Source organism: Mastigoproctus giganteus, chromosome 9 (genome assembly GCF_048544385.1).
Source record: "Mastigoproctus giganteus isolate SK-2022 chromosome 9, ASM4854438v1, whole genome shotgun sequence".
Classification (NCBI taxonomy): Eukaryota; Metazoa; Arthropoda; class Arachnida; order Uropygi; family Thelyphonidae; genus Mastigoproctus; species Mastigoproctus giganteus.
In genome coordinates, this window is record NC_143583.1 from 118,863,139 (window position 1) to 118,877,347 (window position 14,209).

Here is a 14,209-nt window from a genome sequence, read left to right on the forward strand (position 1 = left end):
TCCTCCAGTTAGCATCACTGGGATCCAATGCCCAAAGTCTAAGTTCCAGGCTACTAGTCTAAGTTCCAGGCTACTACCATAGGAATCAAGTGTGTTTGCTGTATGCCGTGACCTGTGCAAACTTGGAAAGTGGAATTTTGGTGGTTGAGAGGGACCCAGCTCCAACACACTACTTTTGCCCCTGCTTTGATAAAATTGGTGGGCCTGAGATGGCTCATCCAGGAGCAAGGGTCAGCTCAGCTATGTTAATGCCATGCCACTACTCTCATGGTCCAAGAGATAGGATTCAGGCTGGCAGAGGTGCAAGTATGGTGTCTGGGTAGCTCTGGTGTCCCACTCTCAAGCACATTTATTGATTGCCAGGAAGTGGGCATCTCATTTGGGCTTCATGGTGGGTGGGGAGCCTGGGCATTGAAGCAAAATAAAACTCACAAATCCTAATAATGTAAAAAAAAAAAAAAAAAATTTCTTCTGGGATCCCCAACAGAGTCCCTACCAGATATCAATGAAGTTGCAGCAGCAAAAAGATCCAGAACAGAGCAGGTATCAGGACCTACACCGCACTTGCTGATAATCCACTCTATTAGCAAAAAGCCAATAGCAAAGGTGTCACCCTTATTTATATAGAAGAGGTAAGGAGGTTTGATAGGTTCTCTTAAATTGTTAAAACGGCTATTTCTTGTGACCTTTTAATTGAAACCAAAAATAAGCATTCAATTCAGAACAGCTTCTTCGAGTCACCTCTACTGGGAGAATAGCAATTACAGTTATCCTACATTAAACACTAAATTTGTCTAGTGGTGTGAACTCCAAGTGGAATATTATGGAGGTATCAGAGGAAGAAATCTTTTCTGAACTTAAGCCACAAGAAGTGGAAGCTGTAAAGAGAATATTCGTGTGTAGGAATGGGTATCTAGTACTCATTAGAAACCTCATTGGTGTTTTTTTTTTTTTTTTTTTATGACATCCCAAAACGTGAAAGGTATTAGAACCTCCAGTGCTTGGTACCATGTGTGGGTTGAAGGTTGAGAAGATGAAAGATGATGCTTGTTGATATTAGACATGAATTTCTGTAGATTGTAATTTCAGGAAATATGTTTGAAGGAAGGTTGTACCAGAAAACAGAAGTTGAAGGAATAAATGAAAAAAAGTTGGTTCTGTGAGTTGGAAGTTGGACATTAAAAGTATGCTGACTGAGTTGGAAAAGAGAAAGGGGGGAAGAATTATGGAAGCCAGTTCAGAAGAAAAGTGCCCATGGAAGTATCTAGAGAAAAGGCATGTAGCAGAAACAGAAAATCTATGTGGCAGAAAGTGAAGAAAATTTGTAAGAGATGGTTTATTAATTAACTAACTGCCCTCTTTTGAATGGAATGTAGAGGCCTGAGGTTACGGAGACACTGTCCCAGATTTGGGAACAATATTCCAAGGTAAGGTGGATTTGAGATTTGTAGTGTGTAGCTGTTTAGAAGAAAAGTGATGCTGAGAGCAAACTAGAAAATCCAGTTTTTTAAATGCAATGAAAGCAATATTTTTCTGCACTTTGTGCCAAGAGAGATTAGAAGTTGGGGTAATCCCTAATAGAGATATGCAACCTTGTCTGGAAATCTGAGCATTTAAGCACAACCACCACTTTTGAAGCAAAAAGGAATCAAACAGCAAATAATTAGTACAACTGAGATGAGCAGTGTTTGAGGCTACAGCTGGTTGGGATTTTGGCAGATTGTAAGTGGAAATGGACATTGTTGAGATTAGAACTGAGACCACATATATTTGTGAAATTGATGAGGAAGTGGCTGGAAGTTTTAGATCATTTCTCAGATAAATTTGTTCTATTAGTGATTATCATGATGCATTCAGTAGATAAGGTAACAGTAGAGTGGGGAGGTGGAGACTTGTATGAAGTAATGAAATTTTTGGATATGGTGTGCACACAGCAAGAATTTACCTAGCTCCTTGACGTTACATGACCTCAGTAGTGCTCCCAACACACACACACACACACACACACACACACACACACACACACACACACACACACACACACACACACACACACACACACACACACACACACACACACACACACACTCACTCACTCACTCACACTACTCACTCACACTACTCACTCACTCACTCACTCACTCACTCACACTACTCACTCACTCACTCACTCACACTACTCACTCTCTCAAGATTATATGCTAGCTAATCCGTATGCCTCCTACAGAGTTTTCAGTTAGTTGAGTCCAGTGGGCTATTAGCAGCCAGCTTGCAAACATATTTTGGGAGCAGCTCTAAAACCATAAGGAAGATTAGATCTTGCCATGATGCCCATCATAACATCAAGAGACATCAATCATACTGCATGATAGAAGAGATGAGGTTGCCAGAACTTTGCTCTGGAGATTGGACATAGGTTTCACTACTTCAAGTCTCTATTAAGCAAAGTTTTTTTTTTTTCTCTCTCTTATGAAAACCCCAAACACAAGAGGTATTAGAACCTATAGTACTTAGCACCATGCTTGGGTTGGAGGTTGAGAAGACGAGAGAAGATATTTGTTGACATTAGACTTGAACTTCTGTAGACTGTAATTGTCAGGAAATACATATGAAGGAAGGTCGTTCCAGAAAACGGCAGTTAAATGAATAAACGAGGAAGATGAAAAGTTGGTTCTGTGGGTTTGAAGTTGGATGGTAAATGGATGTTGGCTGGTGGCAGCACGTGTTCGGACTGTTTTGAAAGGGAGAGCAGGAATTATAGAAGCCAATTCAGAAGAACAGTGCCCATGGAACTATCTGTAGAAAAGGCATGTAGCAGAAACAGTATGTTTATGAGACAGTGGAGAGACTGCTAGATATGAGTCATTAATTAACCTAACTGTCCTCTTCTGAATGGAATCTAGAAGCCTAAGAGAGGTTTTGGGGGCACTGCCCCAGATGTGGGAACAATATTCCATGGTAGGGTGGATTTGCGATTTGTAGAGAGTGAACAGCTGTTTGGAAGAAAAGTAACACCGAGAGCGAAAGAGAAAACCAAGTTTTTTAGATGCAGATAAAGCAATATTTTTAATGTATTTGTGCCAAGAGAGCTTAGAAGTCAAGGTAATCACCAAAAGTGATATATCATTTTGCCTAGAAATCGAAGTGTCACCAAAGATAAGCACAGGAACAGAAGAATCCTTTTTGAGATATAAGACAAGACTGAGTTTTAGAAGGATTGAAATCAACTAAGTTGTCTGGAGAATCACCTGGAGATTGGCATTTAAGGAATTGGTAGCGGATATTCGAGAAGTTGAAGCTGATTGAGCAGGGCAAGGTTTCTCGAAATGGAAAATGGAATGCAATGTGCTATCATTGGCAAAAGTATGGATAGGATTTCAAGTCAATGGAAGAAGATCATTAATATACAAGAGGAAAAGAATGGAGGGAAAGAATGGGGGGGGACACCAGCATTAGTGGAGTAGTTAGAAGCCAGAGAGCCATTTACCATCACCCTCAGTGAGCAATCAGAAAGAAAACTGGATAACCAATTACAAAAATCAGTTGGCAAACCATACGATGGAAGTTTGTTTCATCATAATCATCATTCTACTCTTCCATTTGGCACAGGTTGAGTCCCTATTTAGATATCGTCCTCCATTGTTGTTGATCTCTTGAACCTTGCATCATTTGTTGACAACTCTGAAAGCCTGTGTTTTTCTTTAGGCATTGGAGCCATTCTGTTTTGGCTCTTCCTGGCGATCTCTTATCTCCAATTCTTTCTGTCAGTACTACATTAGACAGCCTGTGTTGTTTCATCCTGTTCACATGTCCAAACCATTGAAGTTGTTTTTTGTAGATCTGCTCTATTATTCTGCGTTCAAAATTTAGATCTCTCCTTACTTGTTCATTAGTTTTATGTTCTCTCCAATTTATTTTATTTTCCTTAGACATCTCATTTCAAATGACATTATTTTTTGCCTTTCTTTCTTATTTATTCTCCACTTCTCTGATCCATAAGTTGCTGTGGGTATGATGACAGTTTTATATAGTTTAATTTTTAGACTATTTGAGATTTTATTGCTCTTCCATATGTTTTTGAGTTTTTTCAAGTTTGTCATCTGATGTTTAGTCTGATTAATTTGGTCAATATTACTTAGGTTTCCGATTATTAGAGAGCCCAGGTATACACATTTTTGTACTTGTTCAATTTGTTGATTTTGGATGTTTATGTCTTCTATGTTTTTTCCAATTTGCATTACTTTGATTTTATTTATATTAATATTAATTCCATAATTGTTGCTTGCTTTATCGATGTTTTTAATATTTCTTTTAGTTGTTCTTTGGTTTCTGTTAAAATCACAATATCAGCTGCATATTTTATGTGGTTTATATTTTTTTCCATTTATTATTGTGCCTCTTTTTTCTTCAATTGATTTCATTAGTTCTTCTAGGTAGATATTAAATAGATATGGAGATAACGGGCATTCCTGCATGACTCCTTTCTCTAATTCACATTTCTCTGTTTTAAGGTTGTTGAATTTTACTGTTGCTCTTGTATTTTTGTAGAAATTGTTTACAAACATGATTATTTCATGATCAAGTGATTTTTTTGTAGTTGCTTCATTAAATTTTCTCTGTTTACAGAGTCAAATGCCTGCTTGAACTCAATGAAGCATAGGTACAGAGGTTTCTTCTTATTCCAATATTTTTCTGCAATGATGTTTAGTGTGAATATTTGGTCTATTGTTGATCTGTCTTTTCTAAATCTTGCTTGTTCTTCCCCTATTGTTTCTTCATATGTTTTAAGTATCCTATTTTGTAAAAGCCTTATAAATATTTTATATATATGATTTAAAAGGGTAATGGGGTCTATAATTCTGACAATTTTCTTTATCTCCTTTTTTTGTGTATAGGTACTATTATTCCACTTTTCCTGTCTTCTGGTACATCACCTGTAAATAAAATTAGATTAAACAATTGTGTAAGGTGTTTTAACATTGCATCACCTCTGAATTTCCATAGTTCTGCTTGGATATTATCATTTCCGGGTGCCTTTTCATTCTTCATTTGGCTAATTGCTTTCTGAACTTCTTTTGTTATTGAGGGTGCTTTATCTCTTTTATTATCTAAGCCAAGAGTGTTTTTTCTTTCCCCTTTGAACAGGGTTTGGTAGTATTCTTTCCATATTTTTTTAATTTCTTGCGTGTTTCCTGTTTTTATTTTTCATCATCAGTGTTTTCGGGATGTATGTTTTAGAGAGTTCCTTTATAACCCGGTAAGTTGTTTTAGAGTCACGACATTTATTTGCCTCTTTGCACTGCTTTGCTTTGTCTTCCAACCATTTCCTTTTAGCAGCTTTACATAGGTTGCCTATTTTGTTTTTTAGGGTTTTATATTTTTACCTTTTTCTTGACTATTTTTTTTTTTTTATTTAGGAGGTTTTTCATTTGTCTTTTTTCCGTCCATACATCTAAAATTTCTGCTGTAATCCAGGGATTATTTGGTTTTGGTTTTGTTCCCAAGGTTTCTAAGGCTACATCTTTAGTCATTTGTTTAGTTTTCTCCCATATGTTTTCCACAGATAATGAATAGTTTATATATTTTAGTTTTTCTTGTAGTGTTTTCCCATATATTTCCTTTATTTTGTCTTCTTTAAATCGTGATATATTTTATGTTGCTCTATTGTTGGCTTCGTATTTTTAAATTTCCATTTAATTGTTGCTGCTGGCAGTTCGTGGTCGGTGTCAAAATCTGTACTTCTAAGAGTTTTAACATTTTGAATGGATGATTTCCAGTTATTTATTAAAGTGTAGTTGACAGTTTTTTGTATTTCCATCTGGTGATGTCCATGTATACTTATGTTGAGACCTGTGGTAGAACAGTGTTGTTGGTGATGATAGTTTATTTTCTTTGCAGAAGTTCAAGAGTTCTTCTCCTCGCTCATTTCTATTTCCTATCCCGAACTTTCCTAATGCATCGCTGAAGTCTGTCGAAAAGCCTCCAACTTTTGCGTTAAAGTCTCCCATTACTATTAAAATATCTTTTTTGTTTGTGTTATCTATGGTTTCTTGTAGGTCTGAATAGAAGGCAGCTGTCTCTATATCATCATTGTGAGGAGTCTGGAGCAGAGTCTGGAGCATATACCTGGATTATTTTTATGAAGATTCCTTTTTCTTTACCTTTTATTCTTAAACTTATTCTGGAGCTGTGCGGGTGAATTTCTATTATCGAATTTAATAAACATTTCTTTACTATGAACGCGACTCCTTCTCTATGTATGTTGTATTTTCTCCCTGAGTAAAATATTCTTCCTTCTGTCATATCCAGTGTTCCTTCTTCTGTCCAATGGGTCTCTGACATTCTTACGATATCCCATTTGATCTTTTTCAGTTCTTATTCTACCAGTTCTATTTTCCCGTGCTTGTAAAGCGATCTTACGTTTAGCATTGAGAGATACATTTGAGTTTTGGCTGGCCATATAGCTTTCTTCACAGCTGTTCTCCATAACAGCCGCATCAGTTACCCTGGATGCAGTAGCATGACTGCTTATCTTATAATGGCTGAGATCCATAGGGTTTAAGGCAGATAATGCAGCTGGCTTGCCATTCCTCTAATGCATAGTCCACAATTTAGATGGGACCAGTATCTTGGAAGAGTGACACACTTCCACTGTTGCTGAAGATAGAGCCTCCATCTTCACCTGTAACCCAGGTACTGTCTGCTGGAGCCAGCCGAGCATGGGTTTTTTTTACATGAGGTATGCCCCTCCCCTCCTTTCTCATCCAGGCTTGGGACCGGCAGTGGCGAAGTTTGTTTAGAATACCTTTATGCCAAACATGATTGATAGCCTTTGAGATGTCAAGAGCAACTGCTTGTGTTTCACCGAACTTTTCCATTGAATTCGTCCATAAATGGGTAACATAAGCCAGAATATCACCAGTGGATCGACTCTGACAGAATTCATACTGCGATCGTTGATCAGATGGAAGGTTTCTAGGTAGTTTTAAGAGTTGGCGGTTAATTAATTTCTCCATTACTTTAGAAAGAGTAGAAGTAATTGCAATGGATGATAATTGTATGGGAGGGATTTGTCACCCTTTTTAGGAACTGGCTGGATATGAGCAAATTTCCAAGCAGAAGGAAAAACACCTTTGGAATAAGAAAGTGAAAAAAGGTGGCAAAGAACAGGAGTAAGTGTTGGTAAGATGACTTACCAACTCACCAGTTGATGAGTCACTACCAAATAGGGTGGCATTCGTCTGTGTGATATGTTGTGGACATCACACCTTGACTCCTGCTTACATTGGTTCATACCTGGGTGGTCCTCTCCAGTATACTAGGTGCAGTGTTTCAGAACTTGCATGGTTGGGGGGGGGAGGATATTCCCAAAGTTACTGACTGGTACTAGCCACTGTACTGGTAAAAATCATATGACTGTTTAGTATAAAAAGTATATTTTGCCAAATCTGTTTTCTTCCTGTTTTTTTTTTTTTTTTTTAAAGAACTTACTCTTTTGCAAAAAATCCCATGTTTTTCACCTGTTTTGGCCTAAAAACTTATTTTCCTTCTGGAAAATAAGTTTTTAGGCTATTGTCTGATCTCCACTTCTTGAAAGTTAAAAGTTGGCAGCTTTGTATATTTCAGCAGGATTATATTAGTTTTTGTGTGGGAAAGGTGTGTTTTAATCTTATTTGAGCTTAACCTGCAGGATAACTATAATGCTATTAATTATACATTATGTTAAATACTTATCATTTTTAATACATATTATAAATAATAAATTTATCCATAAGTAAAGAAATCCATTTAAGCTATTTGCTCAAAGCTAACACAACACCATTGAAAACTAATTAGAATTAGAAAATTGACAAAATATGATGATCTATTGATTTTGGTATAGTAAATAAAATGATATTCTGTGTTTTTTCTTCCTTTTGTTTTACAGATGGCCCTTCATTATTATGCTAATCTGAATGCATTACAATACAAACGGAAGACAGCCCTACTTGAACCCTTATTAGGTTTTCTTCACTCTTTGAAATCCTATTTCACTGTTGGTCATGAAGCACTTAACACTCCTGAGTTAGATACTTTCCTTTCTAATATCAGTGCTAGTATACAAGGGTAAGTGCTGGAGATGAATTTATCCTGATATAGCACAACATACTGTATTTATTTGAATTTATGGCAGCATGGTTATAATATGACTACTAAATCAACCAACTAAAATGAAAATTATTAGAAGACAGTCTCAGTCTGCATTTATTTTATTTTTGTCTTCATTATTTGAAACATTTTCACAAAAATGAAAATGGTCTAAAACAAAAGAATTAGAAAAAATGCATTTTTAAAACATTAAAAAAAACTTTTAGGTTAATGGAATAGCATTTTTTTCTTTAAATGAATCTCTTTCTTTCAGACATCTCCACAATAGATTCACAGAGAACTTGCTTAAAAAGGCAAAAGCAGCTGATGAAAGGAGGGAGTTATCCTACTAGACACAGCTCATTACAGCTAAGAATTGTCAAGTAATAGAAAGGAATTTTGGCTTCAGTTTACTTTCATTGGCTTATAGACATAGTAAAGCATCCAAACAATAGTTATGAAGGTGGGCTCTAAAAGCAATAGATGCATGTGAAATGCTCCTTTCCCCACTGCCAATAGGGAACTTGAAATGAACTTGCATTGCTTTTGTTATCCATTCTTTATCCACAACCACATATATTCTACTTGCATTCAACCTGATCCTGAGTTCTCATGGGTCAGGTAAATTTACAGGTATGCAGGCTTCTAATTTACATTGCACTGCATAAAGTTGTACACAAAAATGAATGCATCTTATTTGGAGCATTTACCACTTAAGCCATGTAATCCTATGATAAAAAACAGGGTAGCCTTATGTTCTACCTGTGTGCTTATTAACAGGAGAAACTGTTTTTACAGGGATGGGGTACACTTAGAAAGGGTGCAAAAATATTTGCTGATGCAGTTGAGGCAGTGTTAGGTGGGATGGAAAACTGCTAGCTTGAGAGGATACACAAACTAATAGATTAACAATAGCTGCAAGTAGAGGTGAAAGATCTTGCATGGCTTCTATTGGAATGAGCAGCAGCCTTGAAAGCAAGGTGCTGGATATTTCAAGAGCTGCTGGGAGTCGTGGTACATATAAATATGTGGACTGTGTTAGGGCAAGTGAGAGTAAGAACAGGTGCATGTATATTTGCATGTGCATCCGTGCTCATTGTATAATAAATAAATTTGATGAATTTGAATTGCTGGTTAAGACATCAAATGCAGACATTGTTGGGATTTCAGAGACATGGTGGCATTCAGATATAAGGGATGCAGAATTTGAATATGGAGGGGTACAATGTATACAGAGAGGATAAGAGAGAGGGAGGGAGGGGTTATGCTCTTAGTTAAGAGGCATATACAATCTAAGGTGATGCATTCAGTTGACATGGGTGGCCAGTGCAATGTTGAGTCAGCTTGGTGTGACAAGCACTGGGAAAGCAAAAATGAGAGTAGGAGTGTGTTATAGGCATAATGACTCTGAGTTCAATGAATAGCTGTACAGAGAAATAGTGGGCTAGTAAATCACAATGTCTTATAGTGGGGGATTTGAACTTTCCAGATATTGACTGGAAGTTGTGGATTGGTCACCCACAGACTAACAAGACTTTTGTGTATTTCTGGAATGACTGTTTTCTAGAGCAACGTTGTTAGAAAGGCAACAAGAGGGAGTAATACTCTTGATCTGATTATAAGCAGTGATTATTCATGCATTAGATATCTACAGATAAAAGAACCACTAGGTGGCAGTGATCACAATGTATTGATTTCGGATTTACTTAAGGACATAACTACCATCAAAAGGTAAAGTGAGAGGTTTTTGCTTTTGTAAAGGAGAGACTACAGTGGTCTCAGACATTTTTAAATTCTATACAATGGGATCAACTGGTAATGTTACCATCACTAAATTCTAAACAAAAAGCATTCAAGGAAATAATCATAGCAGCGACTAGGCTTTTCATACCAGTTAAGAAATACTCTTCAAGGTTAGGCCTAAATGGATCTCAGATGGATTGATGAAACTTGTAGTAGAGAAGAAAAGTGATTATCATTGATAAATTCTGTATTTATCAATGATATTGATGTATATCAGGCTTAATGTGTAAGTTTGTAGATGATATAAAGGTTGGCAGGGTTGTTAACGATAGTAATGACAGTTCATTATAGCAACGGGAAATGGCGCCTCCGTAGCCAGGTGGGAAGGAGCAGCAGTGCGTAGCACACGCTTCTTGATTAGACCGGGGTTCGAGCCCGTCACCACCAAATACAGAGGATGCGGAAAGGTCAAGGGAATAACCACCGCATATTCCCAGAGCAATATGGCCTTAGTTGCTAATGCTCCTAAAAAAAAAACCAAACCAAACCAAGCAACGGGATCTGGAAAAGTTTGGCAGATGGGCTGAGAGATGGCAACTAAAGTTTAACATTGACAAATGCAAAGTACTGCATATGGGTGGGTAGCAGTAACCCCAGAGTAATGTTCAAATTGTGCAGTATTTCGCTAAGGTTAGTGGAGAATGAAAAAGACCTTGGGGTAACTGTGCAGTCAGATCTGAAGTTTTCAGAGCAGTGCAGCTCATGGGGTCTTGTCAATGATAAACCAGAATCTTGCTAGAAGGGATAAGGAAGTGATTATCTCATTGTATAAGGCAGTGGTCAGGTCACACCTTGAGTACTACATACAGGTCTGGATGACTCATTTTAGAACGATGCTGGAACAAGTTTAGAGAAGGGCAGTGAGATTGGTGAGGGCAGAGCCGGTCATAGGGTCTGCAAGGCTGCGTGCAAAAATAAATGTGGGGCCGAAAAAAATAAACTTTTATTTACTCATTAAAGATGCATGTTTTTTCAAATCTAAAAATAATTATTAAAATAAAATCACAAAGTTTTATAGCAAAAGTAACAAAAACAATTTCTATACCTCTAAACAAATACAATATTATTATAAACAAAAAAACTATATATTTTATTACAAAGTAATTCTATGTGCTTTTTTCGCTGCAAAATCATCTAAAATTTGTGAAAAATCTATCCCATTGCAAATGTTTCTTTCAATTGCAACTAGTGATAGCCCAACTAGTTAAATATATTTAATTTTTAATTTATTATAAAAAATTGCCAGTGCGAGGCTGTGTGTGGTGCACACCCTGCACTCCCCTTTCACCGGCTCTGGATGAGGAGAACATAGGGTTAAGTTCTGCAAATTGCAGCATCTGGAGACTAAGTACCTGTGAGGTGATCTGCTGGAGATGTTTAAAGCTTTCAAATAATTGAGCAAACTCAATGCTAATGGGATTCTTTCTCTTGCTTGCGTTATGCACATGAGAGGGCATAAGTTCAGATTGAGGGAAGATAGTCACAGAATAGATGTGTGGAGGTTTGCCTTTTAGCATCAGCATTAGTAGAGGCATATGATGCAAGAAAGCAAGCTTATGTGCAGCATCAGCAAAAAAAAAAAAAAAACACTCCCATTTCACCCCTCCGTTCATTCCAAATACCTGTCCAGCTCACCCTTAAATTTATTTAGGCTATCAACTTCCACAACAAAGTATTGAAGTCTGTTCTACAACCAAGTACCTGCTGGCTAAAGGCAAATTTCCACACATCTATCCTACATCTGTCTTTCCTCAATTTGAATTTATACCCTCTCAGGTGATTATTCTGAGCAAGAGGAAGAATCCCATCGGCATTGAGCATGCTCAAACCATTCAATGCTTTATACACCTATATCAGATCACCTCGCTGGTGCCTAGTCTCCAGACACTGTAATTTTCAAAACTTAAGCCTTTCTTCGTAAGAGCAACCCTTTGTTCCATTCACTAATCTTGTTGCCCTTCTCTGTACTCGTTCCAACAGCTCTACATCCTTCTTGAAATGAGGCCTCCAGACCTGTATACAGTACTTGAGGTGTGGCCTGACCATTGCCTTATACAAGGGAATAATCACCTCCTTATCCCCGCTAGAAAAATTCCTGTATATAATTGAAAAGACACCATGAGCTACTCTTGCAGCCCATCTGCACTGCTCAGAAAACTTCATATCTGCCTGCACAATGGTCAGGTCCAGGTCCTTTTCATTCTCTACCACTGTCAGTATAGTACCACAGAGTTGGTATGTTGCTCTGGGGTTACTGTTTCCCATATGTAGTACTTTACATTTGTGAGACGCCTCCGTAGCCAGGTGGGCAGGAGCAGCAGTGCGTAGCACATGCTCCTGGGATTAGACCGGGGTTCGAGCCTGTCACCACCAAATACGGAGGATGCGGAAAGGTCAGGGAATGCCCACCGCATATCCCGGAGCAATATGGCCTTAGTTGCTAATGCTCCTAAAAACCAAATAACAACAACAACATTAACACCATATTTCAAAAGAATTTAACTTATTCTGGGTCTCCTTTGTCAGTGTCCAGACCTAAGCTCCATAAAGGAGGACAGAAAAGACATATCTCAGTATTCTTGTTCTTAAGGAAAGTGTAAGATCGCTGTGGCATAGAAGATTCTTCATTTTAAGGAAGGCTGCATGCACTTGTTCAATTCTTGAGCTTACCTCAATATAATGGTACCAGTTCTCGCTCAGCAGTCATCTAAGATAACGGTAACTTTTAACCCTTTCAATTTCTTCATTATTGATTGTAGTTTTTGTTTGTACTTCCTTCTTACTGATCACCATGAATTTTGTTTTCTTGATGTTTAACTTCAGGCCAGAATTTTCACTTGTTCTCTTTACTCTATTCATTAATGATTATAAATCATTCTCAGAACTAGCTAGTAAAAAAATATCGTCTGCATATCTAATTATGTTTCCTGTATTGCTGTTAATCTTTATCCCCACTGTACATTCCTCTATAGCTTCTTTAAAAATTTTTCTGCAGCATACACGTTAAACAGTATAGGTGATAGAATACAACCTTGACAAACTCCTTTTTATTTCTATTTCTTTGACTTTTCTCCTTCTATACATACTCTTGCTGATTGTCCCCAATACAAATTCACAATTATTCTGATGTCCATGCCATCAATTCAAATTCTTTTAAAATTTTGAACATTTTTTCATGTCTTTCACAATTGAAGGCGTTCTCATAATTCAAGAAGCAGATGTATACCACTTGGTTCACATCTCGACAGACATCTTTCTACTAGAGTTCAAACTGCAAACAATGCTTTCGTGGTACCCAGTCCTTGCCAGAAGCCAAATTGAGAATCACTAAGTATTTCCTCGCATTTTTGATAAATGCAATTGTGTATAATCCTTAGAAGTATCTTCAATGCTTGATTTATCAAACTAATTGATGTAAATTGAGAAAAACTAATTGATATAAATTGAGAACATCTATTTACATTTGCACATTTTGGTATGGGTATGAATGACGATCTCAACCATTCTCTGGAAATTTCTCCAACATCATAAACCTTTTTCAGCAGATCAACCAACACATCCAGCCTTTATTATCTTTAAAAGTTCTGTTGGAATTTTGTAAGGACCACTTGCCTTTTTGAGCTTAGCATATTTAATCACTAAGATCACTTCTTCCTCCATGAAACTCGGTCCTTCCACATTTTCTGATCTGTCAAACTTTTCATTTCTCTTGTCATCAAACAATTCTCTGATATATTCTTTCCAGCACTCAAGTCTTTCTTCCACTGAAACTGCAATAACTCCATTCTTCTTCTTAGTATTCTGCTATAAGTTCTGTAGTGTATTCCTAACTCCTCTTTCAAGACTATGCTTGTTGAATTGGTCATGTAAGGATTCCAGTTTCTCAATTTCTTCACATTTGGACCTCATCCAGTTTTCCTTTGCTTCTTTTATTTTCTTCCTGATTTCTGTTCTTATTTTTTTGTATTCTGCTGGATTGTTTTTGTTCTGTCTTCTCTTTTCCATCAGTTCTAGTATATCACTCATTATCCACTTCTGTTTTGCTTTTAGAGATTCACTTTTCAGATGATTATCTGCCACTTTAGGCACAGCATCGCTGATTGATTTCCATCTTTCATTTATATCTTCTGGGAGGATATAATTCAGTTCATTCTTCAAGGAGTCTTCGATCTTCTTTTTAATATCTTTGTTCTCCAATTTTTGGGGATCGGTATTGCCTGGAGATGTTCTCAAATGCTTCACACAGTTTTTTAAGTGATGGTTGATCAAAATATAATCA

The 14,209-nt window shown here is 37.1% G+C and overlaps 1 protein-coding gene across 1 annotated transcript in view; it reads left to right on the forward strand.

The window, feature by feature from the left end:
• Positions 1 to 14,209, forward strand: part of LOC150080676 (DCC-interacting protein 13-alpha-like) — a gene marked incomplete in the record, with an annotated part of 341,505 nt that overhangs the window by 118,222 nt on the left and 209,074 nt on the right. Inside the window, 1 exon segment of the mRNA XM_090381733.1 lies at positions 7,928 to 8,106. Coding sequence (XP_090237859.1) covers positions 7,928 to 8,106 — 179 coding nt within the window.